The sequence below is a fragment of the Lacerta agilis genome, chromosome Z (assembly GCF_009819535.1).
Source record: "Lacerta agilis isolate rLacAgi1 chromosome Z, rLacAgi1.pri, whole genome shotgun sequence".
Lineage (NCBI taxonomy): Eukaryota > Metazoa > Chordata > Lepidosauria > Squamata > Lacertidae > Lacerta > Lacerta agilis.
This window is the reverse complement of record NC_046331.1, coordinates 37,171,868-37,189,510: the sequence shown is the minus strand read 5'-3', so window position 1 is coordinate 37,189,510 and position 17,643 is coordinate 37,171,868. Positions and strand designations below refer to the sequence as shown.

At 42.9% G+C, this 17,643-nt stretch overlaps 1 protein-coding gene across 2 annotated transcripts; it reads left to right on the top strand.

Moving 5' to 3' along the window:
- The first annotated feature begins 7,939 nt into the window (after positions 1 to 7,939).
- UBE2A (ubiquitin conjugating enzyme E2 A) lies at positions 7,940 to 17,371 on the top strand. Of its 2 annotated transcripts, XM_033137532.1 has the most exons (6): positions 7,942 to 8,146; positions 8,427 to 8,507; positions 13,816 to 13,841; positions 15,090 to 15,179; positions 15,979 to 16,067; positions 16,873 to 17,371. In XM_033137532.1, exons 1-6 carry the CDS (start codon positions 8,103 to 8,105, stop codon positions 16,999 to 17,001), a joined length of 459 nt encoding a protein of 152 aa, XP_032993423.1. In that variant the 5' UTR covers positions 7,942 to 8,102; the 3' UTR covers positions 17,002 to 17,371. The 2 variants fall into 2 exon arrangements, with proteins under 2 accessions (XP_032993425.1, XP_032993423.1); XM_033137534.1 differs by lacking the exon at positions 15,090 to 15,179 and having other exon boundaries at positions 7,940 to 8,146.
- Positions 17,372 to 17,643: the final 272 nt, after the last annotated feature.

Genomic DNA, 17,643 nt, shown 5'->3' with positions numbered 1-17,643 from the left:
CCTTGAAACTTTTTCCTGCGAAGTCATGTCGGATGCTGGAGCTCCCGCGACTTCGTTGCCAGCCATGGTTGAGGCAGCATCCCCAGACTTGTGAGTAGTCGACATCTGAGGGCGTTTGGGAAACATTATTCTAAGCATTTTCTTAAGTTGGTTATACACCATCTCCCAAAATTATTTTATTATTCTACAAGATCACCATGAATGATAAAATGTGCCGCTTTTTTCTTTGCACTTCCAGCATAGGTCATATTGATATATTGCCCAGGCATAGTTCTCTTTTAGCGCATAACTAGCAGTAAATTTTAAGTTTATTTCCCACAATTGTTCCCACAGGTTCAGATCAATATTATGACCCACATCTTGTGTCCATTTAATCATAGAAGATTTCACAAATTCTTCTTTTGTTTCTCAAATGAGTAATATTCTGTACATTTTAGATTATTTTTAATTCTAGATATTAATATTTCTAATTTGAATTGTGATGGTTTTTTCTGCAAATCCCAATTTCTTGTCTACCTTAAATTTTGAATTGATTTGGTTATAATATAGCCAATCCAACACATATTCTTTAATCTCTTCAATTTATTTCATTTTTTTGTTCTTCTGAAAAGTCTAACAGTTCATTATAGGCACTCAAATTATCCCTCATATTAATTTTTTTCCTTGTATCAGCTTCTGTTGGGGATAACCATGTCGGTGTTTTGTTTTCTAATAAATTTTTGTATTTTCCCCATACCCTAATTAAGTTTTTTATATATATAATAATAACATGGTTGGCAAAGCTTTTATGTATTCCATCTTTGCCATACCAAATACAAGCGTGCCAACAGTATTTGACGACATGGCCCTCCAAGTCTAGCAACTGTGTATTTTCTAGCAGCAGTTCCCAATGTTTTATCCAGCACAGGCAAGCAGTTTCAAAATACAATTTTAAGTCTGGGAGTGCGAAACCGCCTCTATCTTCTATGTCAATAAGAATCCTAGGCTTTATCCTAGGCTTCTTCCCCCGCCAAATAAACTTAGACAGATCTTTTCGCCACTCTTTAAGACATTGTTTGGAAAAGAAATAGCATTTTTAGGAGAGTATTCATTTTTATTGCTAAGATTCTCCCCAGTAATGATAATTGCATTCTGCCCAATATATCTAAATCTTTTAAAACTTCTTTCCAAGTCCTTGCATAGTATCACTGTAGATGTCATTTTTATTTACCAATAGCCACACACCTAAATACTTACCTTTTTCCTCTGTCTTCCATCTGTTAATTTCCACTGATTTGTTTTTGGCTTGATTATCCATGTTCTTAACTAACATTTTGGTTTTATCTTTATTTATTTTGAAGCCCACCAATTTTCCAAATTCGATTATCTCCTTTAATAGCTCTAGTACACTTTCTAAGGGTTGTTCCAGAGTTAAGACAATATCATCCATGAAAGCTTTTATTTTGCAGTTTTGTTTGCTCACTCTTACTCCTCTAATTTTATCATTATTCCTTATATTTTGCAATAAAGCTTCTAGGATGAGAATAATAGCGGAGAGAGTGGGCATCCTTGTCTTGTTCCTTTCATGATACTGCATTTTTCTGAGATGATGTTGTTTACTATTTTCCCATTGTTCCTTATATAGAGTTGATACCTCCTAAGAAGGCATCACCTGGTTCCATTTTTTCAAACACTTCTTTCATAAATAACCAGGAGATGCTTTTCCTGCATCGAGAAAGATCAGGGCAGCCTGTTTTTCATTGTGTACTTTCAGATATTCTGTTATGTTTTTAACTTTCCTTACGTTATTTTTCAGTTGCCTATTGGGGAGAAATCCCACTTGGTCCATATGGAACAACTCATTCAACACTTTTTAAAGCTTATATGCTAATATAGTTGTAAATAAATTGTAATCACAAATCAAAAGTTGGTCTTTGTCCTCTTTTGAGATTGGGGTGATATATGCCTCCTTCCATGATTCTGGAATTTGTCCTGAAATTAACACTCTATTCACAATGTCTTTCAGTGGTATTCAGGGTGGATAAAAATCTTTTTTAATTATTTTTTTTTTAAATCAGACTTAAAAAAAAATTAAAACAGATTTTTAAAATTTAATTTTTTAAAAAAATTTAAATCGGATTTTTTTAAAAAAATAGAATGCTTTTGGAGAAAAAATCTTTCTAAAGATAGTTTTCTATTTAAGTTACATTACAGTCCAAAGGCTATTCATCGGGAAATAAGGATTTGTTTTTAATTATGTAGCATGAGGCTATATATGCAATGTTTATTTTTTTTTTGGTAAATGGATTCCATTAATCCATTCACAATGTCATTCTCTTCCAGAGGTTTATGTAAGATTATTTGAGGCAGTTTTTCTAACAAGAAGATATTTCACAGGTGCTTGTTTTTGCAGTTCTCAAAAGTGTGAATTTGTGTCTGCAGAGATAACATGCCTTTTCTTCACAGAAGAATTGTTATAAAATAAACATACAGAGTTGAGGAAAAAAACCTTAATTCTATTGTTCCTTTGCAAATTTATATACACAGAATTAACCCCCGTACCTCTTAAATGCTAAGTTCCAAGAGGTTCAAAGAATATATTGTTTGGAGCAGAATAGATCTGTGCAAGTACCGGTAGCTAAGTGTGAAGTAGTAAAAATGAAAGTGCAACCTTGAGAGCAGAACACTCCACACGTCTTGGGATCTTTGTGTAATACAGTGGACACTCGGGTTGCGAACGCGATCTGTGCAGGAGGCGCATTTGCAACCCGCACCGCTGCGTCTGCGCACACGCGTGGCGCATTTTGGCACTTCTGCACATCTGCAGAGCACGATTCAGTGTTTCTGTGCATGTGCAAGCGCCGAAACCCAGAAGTAACCCGTTCCATTACTTTCAGGTTTGGCGCGGTGTGCAACCCGAAATCACACAACCTGAAGCAGCCGTAACCTGAGGTATGACTGTAATTGTGCAAGTCAGTTGCATGACAGCCAGTGTGGTGTAGTGGTTAAGAGTGGTAGACTCGTAATCTGGGGAACCGGGTTCGTGTCTCTGGTCCTCCACATGCAGCTGCTGGGTGACCTTGGGCTAGTCACACTTCTCTGAAGTCTCTCAGCCCCACTCACCTCACAGAGTGTTTGTTGTGGGGGAGGAAGGGAAAGGAGAATGTTAGCCGCTTTGAGACTCCTTCGGGTAGTGAAAAGCAGGATATCAAATCCAAACTCTTCTTCTTCTTCTTGTCTGTGCAACTCAGACTTGAGGCAAGTGCAACCTTTTCCCAATCCCACTGGGTTCCAACAACTGCACTAACACTTGCGTTTGTGGACTTGCACAGGGGATTCTCATTTGATGGTCAAACAGTAGTCTGACATCATACTTTTGTCCCATCGCCCTTGATAACGCTCTTCCATTGTCTTCAGGTCTTGATAGAAGTGCTCTCCCTGTTCATCACTGACTGCCCCAAGGTTTTCAGGGAATTGATCTAGGACAGGTGACTGTTCAGGAAATGGAGCTTCACACTCATATTGCTTCACAATCAACATGGAAGGAGGAATTCTGGATTTTATTCTAAAATGGATTTAAAAGAATTAATTTGGAGTTTGAAAAGCGACATAAGAGACATGGAAAAAGATGGCTTGATGAAACAGTTTGTGATGACATTAAATACTGAAGGTAAATGTATTCAACATATAGTTGCAGCTTTTCCCGCTTTGTCTTTCGAGAAGATCAAAGCAGGTGTGTTTGATGGACCTCAGATTCGTGGCCTTGTTCAAGATGAGGAATTTGTCAGGAAGATGAATGGCAAAGAGAAGAAAGCATGGCTGTCTTTCGTGGCAGTTATCAAAGACTTCCTTGGCAACATAAAAGCAGACATCTATGAGGTTGTGGTTGAAAAAATGTTGTTGGCTTTCCACAATCTTGGGTGCAATATGAGTGTGAAGCTCCATTTCCTGAACAGTCACCTAGATCAATTCCCCAAATACCCAAGACATTGTTAAAACAGAGCTCATGAATGAATGAAGACTGGGCTGAAAAAAATCATTGATTGATTGATTGAATAAACTGCAAAAACATGTTCCTAAAGGTAGTTTTCAATAGCTGCTCTCCAACTCCAAGCCTACAAAAGCTTTCCAAAATCAGGTTGTTGTTTTTCTGGAGCTGTGCCTATTTTTTAATTTTTATTTTAGTAAATATCTTACTTTACATTCTCGTCTGGTGTTGGGAGCAGCAGCTCTCCAAGTACTTCCCACAATCTCTGCTTGAGTTAGAAATAGTACCTGAGACCTTCCTTGTGTAAAGCAATGTGCTCAAGCTCCTCAGGTTAGACAGTGGGTTTTATTTCAGTTGGGCGGGCGGGGCAACCAACATGATACCCTGCAGATGATTGTTGGAGTAAAGCTCCCATTAGCCCCAGCAGCATGGCCAGTGGGCATGCATGTTGGGAGTTACAGTGGAACATCATGCAGAGGGCACGAGTGAGAACACAGAGTGAGTTGAACTGTTGCAACACCTGTGTGTAGGAACCAGTGGCACGATGTTATCTCAGATAGCCTCTTGTTGCCATTGTTATAGCTTCTCTCAATTCCAAGGAATATTGGAAGTCAGCCCATAAAAAACTGGGCAGAAAGCCTTACCACTGTTTCTTTCAGTGTTATGTACACTAGCGTTCATCTCAGAGTGGTCTAAAGGCATGTGATGCTGCCACATTGTTGTTGTTTTAATTTTTTTTTAATGCTGCCACATTGTTAAAGCTACGTAAGGGTCAGACTCATCATTACTTCGATAGTAGATTGCCTGGGAGTTCTCTATAAATGGTTGAGCTTCCTGAAGGAAGAGCACAGAGCACAGCATGTTAAATAAAAGAAGTCACAAGCAACGAACTCTTCCTTTCCCCATGTGATGTTGAATTCCCCCCCCCCCCCCCCCGAGTAAATCCCTTCTGTTTGGCATGACTGAACGCAGCTGAATGGAAGCCAAGCAAGAGATAGAGTAGGGGCCAAATGACTAGTTAAAGTGCTAATATTAGCCTTACTCTGTCATTTCAGCTGGGGCTTAAATGCACATGGAAGGAAGTGAGAGGATGCACAGGTGTGCCAAGTCTGAGTCATACACACATAAACATATCCCTTAGTGTGTTCATTGCCTGCAGTAGGAATGTCAAATTCAGATTCATTAATAAGGCAACAAAATACAGGTTGCAGTCAAACATATAAACAAAGATTATGCATAAGAATTATACAAAATAATAAAAATGAAATCTATGCAATCATAAAAAGTACCTAAAAACCAGAATTGACCTCCTTCGAGGTATACACCAACGTTTCTCTCTGTCCCCACTGCTGTTTGCAGTGCTTATAGAGGCACTTTAATTGAAACTTTGTGAGAACACTTCAGTAAAATGGGTTACGGTGAGAAGTGTAGAACACAACATGAAACTGTGGAGTGACACTCTCTTGATCCTCCAGAACCCCCAGGTGGCCTTCCCCTATATATTGGAGCAACTCAATAAATTCCACAAAGTGACAGGTTTGCAAAGTAATTATTCAGAATCCACTATCCTTTTGGTCGACCTGAACACAGAGGATCACAATTGGCTTCTCTCTAACTCAGGGTTTCCCTAACTTGAGTCTTCAGTTGTTTTTTGGACTACAACTCCCACCATCCCTGATTGCTAGTCCAGCCACCCAGGGATGATGGGAGTTGTAGTCCAAAAACAGCTGAAGACCCAAGTTAGGGAAACCCTGCTCTAAACTTCCTCCCATAGTCCTAAGAATAACTCTCACACCTGATATTAAACAGTTCCCTGAAGGAACTACAGGGAACTACCATTTTGCATGTGGCCAAGGCATGATAATGTTGGTAGTAAGCAAGTGAGAGCCCAAGTGACAAATGGCAGCACTAAAGCTCCATTCTTTATTGCACACACCTATTTTACAGCGTGCCCCCTTGATCACTTGTGCGGCTTACTTCCCAGTAGTGGTGCACAGGATCAGGCCCTTAATGCTGTAATCTTAAACAAGGGCCCTGCCCAGAGGAGAAGCTCCCAGTCCCCTGCACACCAATGAGAGGAAGCATAGCATAGCATTCAATCATATATCATTCTCTCATAACATTGGAAGTAATGGGCATGGTTAACTTGGGCCTGCTAGGTCTGCCACACCCTGGGAACAGGTTCGACTGGCTAAACCAAGCGAGGTAGCCAATGGGTCTCAAACCTTTGGTGAGTTAGGGACTTCCTCTGCATGTGAAGCCAGGCTCCAGTAGATTGCAAGGACAAGACCAATAGTGTGGGTCCAGTGATCAAGAAGGTGGTTTCTGCACATGCTGTAGAGGGAAGTGAAGGGCGGATGGGGCTCGTCAGCCTGGGAAGGGAGCCCATCTAGGAGAAGGAAAACTCTGACCCTAACGCTCCACTGCCTTGCAGCGCAGGAGATCTTCGGGAGAAGAAAAGGCTCAGGAGTAAACCCTACACAAATCCAGAGTGGAGTCCCTAAGACGGTTGAATGGTACCTTGTATGCCTCCTTTTGGCAATTCCTGCAGGCAAGCTGGTGTCAAACATATTGCTTGGATTTCCTTTGGACCACATCAGCAAGGCCAGGGGGCGGTCTTTGGGGATCCCTTCCAACTCCACAAATCTGTCCTGAACCTTCCAGTATTCAGCTTCATTGGATGTCTACAGGTTCTAGTTGGGGTGGGGAGAAGCGGGTGGCATTTTTCTATCCACTTTCTCCATGGCAATGCATCATTTTATCAACTTCTATCATCTCTCCTCTTTTTAGTGCAGAGAAAAGGTGAGCAGGAGGTGGCATGACAGAAGTTCCAAATGCTGCAACCTTTCCTCATAAGGGAGTTGCTCCATCCCCTTGATCATTTAAATTGCCATTTTCTGGACATTTTTTTCCAGCTTGCGTTGTTTATTAAATAGGCTGTTTTTGTTTTGTTTTGTTTTTGACAGGTCCGCTGCAGGGAAACTGCATACACACCCTAAGAAATTCAAAGCACATGACTTCCACTCCTGAGAGAATCTTTGAAAGGAGTCTATAAAGGGTGCTGTGAACAGTTTCCCATCGTTCGGTTGAGATCAAGATATCCAACTCTTTATTCCATTCCTCCTTTAATAACTGTGCATCAAACTGGTTTGCTACTAATAAACATTTATATAAGGTTATAAGTGGGTTGTTTTGTTGTAGTTACATAAGAGTTAATCAGCTGTTTTAATATCTCTGAGGTCTCTGAGCCTGTAAAAGCTGCTGGAGGAGGAGAGGGCTCTTGTGCCCAGAGCCTGTCTGAAGGTTCCCCCACTTCGTCACCCGTGAGAACAGGGCACTGGACTAAAAAGGCTCCTTTTCGCCTTATCTAGCAGGCTCTTCTTAATGCTTCTCATGATCATAGTGACAGTGGTGACAATAAGCTAGTGAGAACCCAAGCGACATATGGCAGCACAAATGCTCCATTCCTTAGGCACCTTTCCTTATTCGAAAATCGAGAGCATGCTCCCTCGAACAATTGTGGCGCTTACATCCCAGCGGCCGTGCGCAGGATCAGGCCCCTAATGCTGTAATCGTAAACAACTGTCCCGCCCAGAGGCGCGGCTCCCAGTCCCTTGCGCACCAATGAGAAGGAGAGGGAAGCCTACACAGGTACACCCAACAGTTGCCTTATGCTGCACACCAGGGTAGCTTCCTCCCCCAACTGCATCTTCCATTTGGTATCGCCCAGAATCCTTCGCTTTACGTCACCGCCCACTCTTTCTTTCATCCTCCCTCCGGTGGTATCGCCCTCGCTCCACAAACCGCAGCTTCCCATCTCACCCCTCGCTCCCCCTGTTGCCTGAGCAGTGGTACAGCCCGAGCTGAGTCGGCCCCGCGGAGCGCCGCCCCTCGCAACGGCAGTGGTGCTGCCCGGTGTATTGCCCGGCAGCCTCCTCCGCCGCCGTAGTTAGGACCTCGTTGTTTGTCTCTCTCTCTCCCCCCTCCCGCGCTTTGTTGAAGTGGTAGAGGCCGCTGTCGCTCGGAGTCTTGCCAGCCGCCGCCCTCGCCCCGCTCTCTCGCCTCCGCCGTCCCGCCTTCCCTGGGGGGCCGGTGGAGCTGGTGTGTATGAGTGATTTATAACCGCGACCCCGCGATGTCCACGCCCGCCCGGAGGCGCCTCATGCGGGATTTCAAGAGGTAAGCGCGGCGGAGGGCGGGTTTCCCGAAGTGGGGAAGCGGGCAGGAGAGCGAGGAAGGTGGTGAGGTGATCCAACATGGCGACGGCGGAGGGACTCCGCCGCTAGCGTAGTGGGCAGTGTTGCGTTACTTGCGCAAGGCGGGCAGGCGAGCGAGCTAGCGGCGAAGGGGGGGGGGAGAGAGAGCGCTACGCAGTTTGCGCAGGCTGGGTGGGAAGGAGGCGCTGTCACTCCTGCCACTGAGCTGCTGGTGTCCCTTGTCCCTTTCCCTCCGAAAACAGGCTTCAGGAGGACCCCCCGGCGGGAGTCAGCGGGGCTCCCTCGGAGAACAACATCATGGTGTGGAACGCGGTCATTTTCGGGTGAGTAGGCAGGCCTGGACCCTCTCCTTCCACCTGCAAGTAGCCTCCCCCCCACCCTTTTCAGGGCAAATATTGGGGAGAGGGACCGGGACGGGCAGAAGAAGAAGAAGAAAGACGGCTAGAAACTTAACCTGTCCTCCCTTTCTCTGAAGATGGTTTCTGAACAGAGACAGCAGCTGTTGCAGAATTCAAGGGCCAGGTTACAAGAGGGTTTGAGCCTATGACACCGATCCTATCCTGACTATTCGCTGACAGTTAGTTTCATTCAAAGTGCTGGTTTTGACCTATAGAACCTTAAAATGGTTCAGGACCACAATACAGTCATACCTCTGGTTGTGTTTGCTGCGGGTTGAGTTCGGCATGGGTTACGACCGCGGCGAACCCGGAAGTACCGGAACGGGTTACTTCTGGGTTCGGCGCTTCGCGTATGTGCAGATTTGGCACTTCAGGTTGCGGACCTTTCAGGTTGCGTATGGGGCTCCGGAATGGATCTTGTTTGCAACCAGTGTTATCACTGTATCCCTGTAAGGAGCAGGTGCATATTCCTGCATTGCATAGGTTTGGACTACATGGTCCTCAAGGTTCCTTCCAACTCTTATGATTCTGTGAGATAACTGAGATACTTCCAAGACTGCCTCTCCCCATGTGAACCAATCTGGATCCTGCAGTCACCCGAGGCCCTTCTTCATGTGCCCACCTCTAGGAGAAGCATGCGAACGGACCTTTTCTGTGATGGCCCCACTTTTGTGGATTGCTCTCCCTAGGGAGGCTCACCTGGCACTTTTGTTCCACATCTTTAGGTGCCAGGCAAAAACATTCCTCTTTTCCCAGCCCTTTGGCTAATTAAGCAGTCTGTGGCCTTTTAAATTGCTTATGTGAGTGGGGTTTTTTTTGTGGGGGGGGTGTTATTGTTCTTGTTTGTCACTATGTGAGCCTGTTTGGATGGTATAGAAATTGAATAAATAAATACTAATAATGCTAGTAGTACTTATTCGTATTAACTCCTGAGCCTTGCTGTATCTTCAAGGGATCAAGATGTCACTGATCTGTTTTTCACAAACATAGGCATATGCATAAATTTATTCCCAAACATAGGAATAATAGCTGTAATTATTATTATATTAGAAAACAACAGCTTGTATCCCATGATGAAGAGAAAGATGATGTTGATGATCATCATCATCATTCCCCACCCATCTGGCTGGATTTCCCCAGCCACTCTGGTTGGTTTACAGCAGATATCAAAATGCAAGTGTAGCAATTGTAATCACTATTATTGTGCTGGTAGTTGCATCTTGCTCCTCTCCTTCCAATGTGCTCAGGGTGTGGTGTTTGTGTTGCTATAATTATTGCTTTAATGATTATCATTCCATATCTTGCCTTTGTCCAAGGAGGTTAGGGCTGTGTGGTTCTGCAGTGATGACAGTTTAGCAGCTATTTTTCGTAATCATATTTTGCTCTTTGTCCAAGGAGGGCAGGAGGTGTTGGTTTTTAATCTGCACAACGGTGCTAAAAGGCTATACTGTATATCCAGGCTAAGAGGTATGTGAGAGAGTTTCCAAATACTACATCTGGTGTTAGCCATAATTTATTTTTATTTTTTTCCTGTAAGGCAGTGATCACCAACCTTTCTGGGCCTGTGAACAAATAGACTTGGAAAAAAAGCATTCTGTTCTACCCAATATAATAGGCGAGGGATCAGCAAACCTTTTCAGCAGGGGGCCGGTCCACTGTCCCTCAGACCTTGTGGGGGGCCAGACTGTATTTTGAAAAAAAGTATGAACAAATTCCTATGCCCCACAAACAACCCAGAGATGCATTTTAAATAAAAGCACACATTCTACTCTTGTAAAAACACGCTGATTCCCAGACTGTCCATGGGCCAGATTTAGCAATTGGGCCACATCTGGCCCCCAGGCCTTAGTTTGGAGACCCCTGGAATAGGCTGTGATGTGTGTGGTGCTCACAACCATTTCATCCATTTGCACAATTTCTGCTGGGGGCAGAAGAGGACCCTGTGGGCTGCAGCAGAGGCCTCTGCAGGCACATGTGTGCTCATGAGCACAACGTTGGCACCCCCTGCTGTAAGGAGCTTTATGGTTGTCATTCCGTTGCTCTCCCTATTATCCTTGTGACAGACCTGTAAGTAGATTACTTGGGGTTGGTGTGGAAATATTGTTGCCAGTGGTGACCAGGAATCTTAATTTTGTTGATAAGCAAAGCAAAACTCCCTATATACCCCACTAGGCGCAACATTTTTCTTTTCAAAAAGCTGCTGGCAGTGCAGGATCACAAGACTGCAGGTTTCATGTTTATACTGGAGCACTTTCAGTGCCTTGGACTGGAAAAGGAATGGGAAACCTGGGCCCCTCTAGCCAGTGTTAGAAACTGAGATATGAAAGCTAGGAGCTAAATGGCACCTTAAACCTAGGTTATAGGCGCTACAATGGAATGTCTAGGTGTGCATTTTTATAATAAAAATACAAAGCTGAAAATGAATGAACTGCAACTAAAATAATATGTTCATTTCCCCGTGGTCTAGTCCTTCCTCTGCCCACTCCCTTAATATTCTTAAGAAGGTCTTTTCTCCAGTCTTCGGAGAGTAGCTGGAAGTGGGAATGCAGAAAAAGGTCTTCCTTTCCTTCCACTCTGCAGTTTTAATCTGAAATCTTAGGCGCAGTACTGCTCCCAGAGCTCAGAAACTGCTTGCGCTAATGAAGTTTCCTGTCGCAAAACATGCCTAGAACAATGGGAGTTTCAAACACTGCCTCTAGCTGTTGCTGGACTACAACTCCCATCATACCTGAATATGGGCCATGTTGGCTGGGGCTAATGGAGTCCCACAACATCTGTAGGGATGCAGGTTTCCCACCTCGGTATAGATATACAGTCGTACCTCTGGTTATGATTGCTTCAGGTTGTGTTCGTCATGGGATATGAATGCGCCGAACCCGGAAGTACTGGAACGGGTTTGGCAATTCGCGCATGCACGGACGCGCAAAATGACATCACATGCAAACGCCAAAGCACGCTGTGCACATGCGCAGGCGCAGCACTTCAGGTTGCAGTCCTTTCAGGTTGCGAACAAGGCTCCAGAACGGATCCCGTTCGCAACCAGAGGTACCACTGTACTGGCATGCAGTACAAACATTGCTCCTTTATATAGCCCTATTCTTTGCTATGCAAGGGATATATATTACCTTTTTTGGTGCAGAAAGCAAGCAAGCCAGGCTACTAGAAACAACTGTTGGCTATCATGTCTTGCTAGCTTGTAGTGAACTTTTGTAAGTTAGGATGAGAGAGTAGCTGTAACTAGCCTAAGAAATACGAGGTGATGGTTGTTATTTTTGTTTGTTTCTGTTTATGCATTTTATTTTGTAAACCGCCCTGTGATCCTCAGATGAAGGGTGGTATAGAAATTTAATAAATAAAATTAGTAAATATCCTCTGAGTTTTGTGGCTGAGGAACAATTTGACCATCTAGTTCAGGCCCTTGCCCCCAGCAGCATTCAGAGGGATACTTTTCTGCTCAGGAACTGCTGTTCACTGTAGAGGATTCTGGAGTTTGCTTTAGGTTGGAGACACAAATCATTAAAACACTGACTGAACTTTACTGTTCCCATATACTGAGAGTAAACTGAGGAGTGTAATGAACGTGCTTCCTTGGCTGCACATTGCAGGGGAAAGTCAGTAGTGCTGGGCAAACCTTCTGAGTGCAGTTTCTATGTCATTACTGATATTTTAATTGAGAAACTCCACAATAAGCTTCTGAGGAATTGTTTCCTCTGCTAGATAGAAAAACACTGCCACTTCTGTATCCAACTGTATTATGCAACTTCACAAAGCTGCAGTGAAACTCTCCCCCTTCAGCCTGTTTTTGTGGTGGTGGAGCTGATTCCTGTCCCAAATTTTCAGCAAGTATTCTTTTCTTCTCATATTCAGGGAACTTCCTTGCTCACTCCTATTTAGCAACCACCACATGCTTGTAAGATTGTCCAAGGAGGAGGTGCTGTTTCTGCCTTCTGAAGTAACAAAGCCACTAGGTAGAGCCTGCTCTTGAGAAAACTGTGCCAAAGCTCCTTGAGTGACCTCCATCGAGGGTAGTCAAGAGCTGGCTTTTCAGCAGGGGTTTTCTTACTTGTATTTTGATTTTAATATGGTTTTAGTTTATACATTTTTTGAGTTAAAAAAAAAAAACTTTTATTAGTTTGAGAGCCAGTGTGGTGTAGTGGTTAAGAGCGGTAGACTTGTAATCTGGTGAACCGGGTTAGCGTCTCCACTCCGCCACATGCAGCTGCTGGGTGACCTTGGGCTAGTCACACTTCTTTGAAGTCTCTCAGCCCCACTCACCTCACAGAGTGTTTGTTGTGGGGAAGGAAGGGAAAGGAGAATGTTAGCTGCTTTGAGACTCCTTCGGGTAGTGATAAAGCAGGATATATTTAGTAGTGCATAGCTCTGTTGGTTAAAGCATGGTGCTGATAATGTGAGGGTTGCAGGTTCAATCCCTGCAAGGGACAGCTGCGTATTGCAGGAGTTAGGACAAGATGATCCTCAGGGTCGCATCCAGCTCTACAATTCTGTGATTCTATGTGGGACTGTTTTGTTCATATTCTTCCCGTTTCATTTGTCTCTGCCTTCCCCACAGAATTTAGGGCAGGGATTCCTCAGGGCAGGGATCTTTCTCTTTTATGTTGCTCTGTAATGTGTTATACATGTCAACATTAGCTAGCAATCTTCAGGTTGGTCAGCAAATTGAGCAAAAACCCAGAATCCACTGAGCGTTGTGTTCTTTTATTCAGGGGAGGAAGTATTTTCTGAGTATATGTCCAGTCACGTGTGGCAAATTGGTTGCCATCAGATCCAAGCCATGCAAACCCTTGTGCTACTATATTGAATTTAAAAATACCAGCAAAATTGGAGTTGGGGACAGTGAGGAGCAGCATGTGTGCAGCATCTTTAGCTCTGCCATTTCTAAATGAAACAGTGCTATGGAGACTTTGGGGGTGGCACCCCCACAATTTGTCCTGGATAGCGTCTAGGTTGAGAATAGAATTAGAGGTGGCAGCAGCATGGGAGTGGGTGTCAGTTTTACTTTACACAATTAAAACTACCCAGGTGTAGAAATTGTGAAACTGCTAAAACTTTTTCTTGTTCTAAAGCCCTTAAGCCTCGCTCATTCTGACCCCTGTTTCTGTGCTGGGCATGGATTAAGCCACATGTCATTCTGTAAAGGCTGAGTGCCAGTTTAATAATGAACTAACTTTGCTAAGCTAAATGTAAGATGCTGACATGCTCTCTCCTCTTTCAGGCCTGAGGGAACCCCATTTGAAGATGGTAAGTATTAAAACAAAACAACACATTTTCAATGGGCAGAAGAGTGATGTGATCAAATTGTTAACCAGTCTTAGGATTCCACATCAGAATTTCATGGATCAGTGTAGCTCAGAAACAGAGATTCAACTGTTTGCAATCTCTCTCTGGCTTCTCAGTATAATTTAACTGTTTCAGAGAGAGAATGATGTCAAGTCCTCCTCCTCCCCATCAGTCACCCTTTCTAGAAAGGGGATAGGTGTGTGGGAGAAGAAAAACTTTGGCTGGAAAATAAGACAGCTGCAGTTAAGCATTTTGCCTTGAAATGGTGACTAGGCTTACCGTGTAAATACAGTAGTACCCTTTACTTAAGAACTTTCTTGAAGCTACTCCTATAAACAAAGTCTGTTTGAGGTACGTGTTCAGAAGCATCCTATCTTTCATAACCCATGTATTGGGGTACATGAAGGATGCTGTCTCCATAAATAGGGAATGTTACAAATATATCCCTTGGATGGAAACTGTTTCATGCCCTCTCACCTTGACTATTGTGGCCTTCTCCTCTTTCTAGTACTTTTCTGCCAGCAGCATTCACACCCCTAGTTATTCTGATCACATAGTGGTCTTTCTTAAATTTGTACACTGTTTTCTTGCCCATGCCTGTATCCAACATACCTTCCACATCAAAACCCTTCATGGCCTTGCCTTCTCTTAATATCCCAACAAATTCCTGCTCTTTTCTACTCCATCTCCCTGCTCTCAGCCATCTCAAGATCTGTAGCTTCCTTTGACCCACTCTATCCTTGGTGCCTCTTATGCTTAGAACTGCCATCTAGAACTCCTGTCTTCCTTCAAATCCCTCAGAATCCACTTTTTCCTTGATGGCTTTGGCACAACTCCTTAGTTCCCATGTCATACTGTAACTAGGCCTGTGTACATGTAATTGAAATAAAACAAAATCTTCCTCTTTTTACCACTGCTGCTTTCTCTGTGTAAGATCATATAAGCCATGGGGCAAGAGCCTTTCTAATTGTACTCTGTAATGTGCTGTTCACATATGCGGTGCTACATAAACATTAATGCTTTGGCTGTGAGCTTCCTAAAGCCATTTGGCTGACCCACTGATGCTGTTGGAAAGGTGGACTAATCTTTGAATGTCATGTACCAAGAGAATTTTGTGAAATTGTTGGTTCTTCTGCACTTGAGACCAATGGGAACAGGGAGTTTCAATTTGTGAACAAGATACTTACAACTTGCCTCTCCCCATTGCAGGAACTTTCAAGCTTACCATAGAATTCACAGAAGAATATCCAAACAAGCCACCTACTGTTAGATTTGTGTCTAAAATGTTTCATCCAAATGGTATGTACACCTAAAATGAAGCGATTCGTTTCTTAACTGCAGTAGTGGTCACAGAAGTGGACCTGATACTGATAGTTGAAGGGAATTTTGGACTCTCTCTCTCTCTCTTTCTTTCTCTCTCTCTCTGTGTGTGTGTTTGTGTGTGTGTGTCCCCACATGCTAAATGTTGCTGAGCTCCATCCTACCTGGCCCCTAAGTTTCTAGTGCAATCAGATGATTTCCCTCAGTGACTTCCTTGATCACAAAGGTGTAGAGTCATTTAATTTTTAAAGGCAAGGGGAACATATTTAAATAAAACCAGATCTACTTCATAGCAATACTTGCTCAGTTTTAGGATTCCTTATAATCCTAGTTCTTGTCTGCTGCTTCTGTTTTGGTTATATGACTTCTGATGGAACCATGAAGAAACTTTTCTTGTGGTCACTAACCAAGTGCACCGAATGAAATTTGTAGCACTCCTACAGTTGCTGGTGCTTTTGCAAATGAGTTTTTAATGGCTTTATTTTAACATGATTTTGTCATCTTGCATTTATATATTCCCTACTTTATGAAGAATTTTAAATCCTACGTTGGAAAGTTCACATTAGGCAATGGGGTACATGCTGTCACCAGGGTGACTTGCATAGATCTTTGAAAGGCAACCCATTACTGCTCTTTAAACCTTTTCTTGAAATGCCATGCTGTTGAACATTTAATAATCAGAGTTGTGAGGTTATAAAGGAAGAAGTGTTGGTGGCATAGCAAGAGAAATTTGAACGCACTGATTCTTGTTATGAAACTCATTAATTTCCTTTTGTAGTCTATGCAGATGGTAGTATATGTCTGGATATTCTTCAGAACCGTTGGAGTCCTACCTATGATGTGTCATCCATCTTAACATCCATACAGGTAACATCAGGGCTGATGACCTTGCTAATAGTTTGAAGAAGTGTAATAACAACTTAGGTGGAAACCTCTATCTGCCATGGGATTCCATCATCATTATTTATGACCCATCTTTTTATATCTGTAAATTGGTTTGTGAAAGTATGGAAATGCATATTTATTTCTCAGTGATTATTATCCACTGTATTCACAAGTGTACTTAAAAAGATCAATAAAATGGCTTCACAAACTGAAACAGCTATACAGTACATTTAAAAAGCATTGCATCTTTTTCTAGTGGTAGTAATTATATTTAGTCTATTTTTGTACCATTGTGCTTTTAGGTGTATTTGGTGTAGCAGAGCTGTATTCTTACAGTTCAGAGTGTACTTTCTTTTCCCCTTGCTTTTTGCACTTCTCATTCACCATCAAAGTCTTGCCTGAAGCCAATGCAAGATAACTGCTGGCATACCAAAAGCCCTGTCCCCCCATTCTCCATTAGAATGATGGAGGAACAGTCCATCGGATTTGATTCTGAGTCTAGTCCTGTAGGCTTAAAGAAGTGGCTCGCTGCATACATTAAGCTTTGCTGTCGAAACAAAGATAATTGTTAATCATGTAACTTGTACCTGTGCAGCGTCCATGTCATTGTGTTAAAAGCAATGGGATAGGTGTAAGCTAAGCAGGGAGGTTGAAATAGTCAAGAGATGTTCCTAAAATACATGGCATCTATCGCTGTTTTGCTACATTGAATTAATCATTTTGCTTGCATTGTGTGAAACCTCATTATGAAGTCTGATTCATCTTTTCTTTTCTCTCCCCCCAACAGTCTTTACTGGATGAGCCTAATCCAAACAGTCCAGCAAACAGCCAGGCAGCTCAACTATACCAAGAGAATAAGCGGGAATATGAAAAACGGGTTTCTGCAATAGTAGAACAAAGTTGGCGTGACTGTTGACCCTGGATGATGCAAATGAACACTCTGATGAGGAAAATATATGTATGAAGTGTCTGAGTCATCCTCCTCCTCCTCCTCCTAGCATCACTGCATTTACTTTGAAAAGCAAAATAGCTGTTGTGCTGTTGCCACCCACCCTTGCTGAAGCTTCTTTCTCCTTGGACATCAGAAAGCACCCCCCCTCCCCTCCCTCTTGAGGTCAAATGTACTGTACTTGGGTTACTTGTGAAAGAATTACTTAAGGCTGAATTCCACTGTCTGTGATCTACCATCTCCAGTCTTAGGGCAGCATTGTGCATTTCTGTAGTGGACACTAAGCTTTTAAGTGTAATTGTGTTATACACAGTGATGCTTACGTGTAGCTTGATTTAAAAAAAGGGATATTTATATACAGTATACATTTTAAAGTATGATTTCAACTGCTGGTATCAATTTCAGTGCATCTGTAAGTACTGTGTGAAGAACTAGATTTCCCTGCTGCTTTATCTTACCCCTGGTTTTTTTTCTTTCTTTCCGTTTAGCAATGTGATGAAAGTATATGGAATTGAGAAATGGACTATTATGTCAAGCTCGGGGCGGGGGGAAAGAAGGGGGTTGCAGTCTGCTCTATGGGTCATGTGCAAAGCAATCTATCATTGTGTG

Coding starts and splice junctions, on each gene's coding strand:
- UBE2A (XM_033137532.1), top strand. CDS start 8,103: ATGTCCACGCCCGCCCGGAGGCGCCTCATGCGGGATTTCAAGAG. Junction 8,508..13,815: donor TGGAACGCGGTCATTTTCGG/GTGAGTAGGCAG, acceptor CTCCTCTTTCAG/GCCTGAGGGAACCCCATTTG. Junction 16,068..16,872: donor CCATCTTAACATCCATACAG/GTAACATCAGGG, acceptor TCCCCCCAACAG/TCTTTACTGGATGAGCCTAA.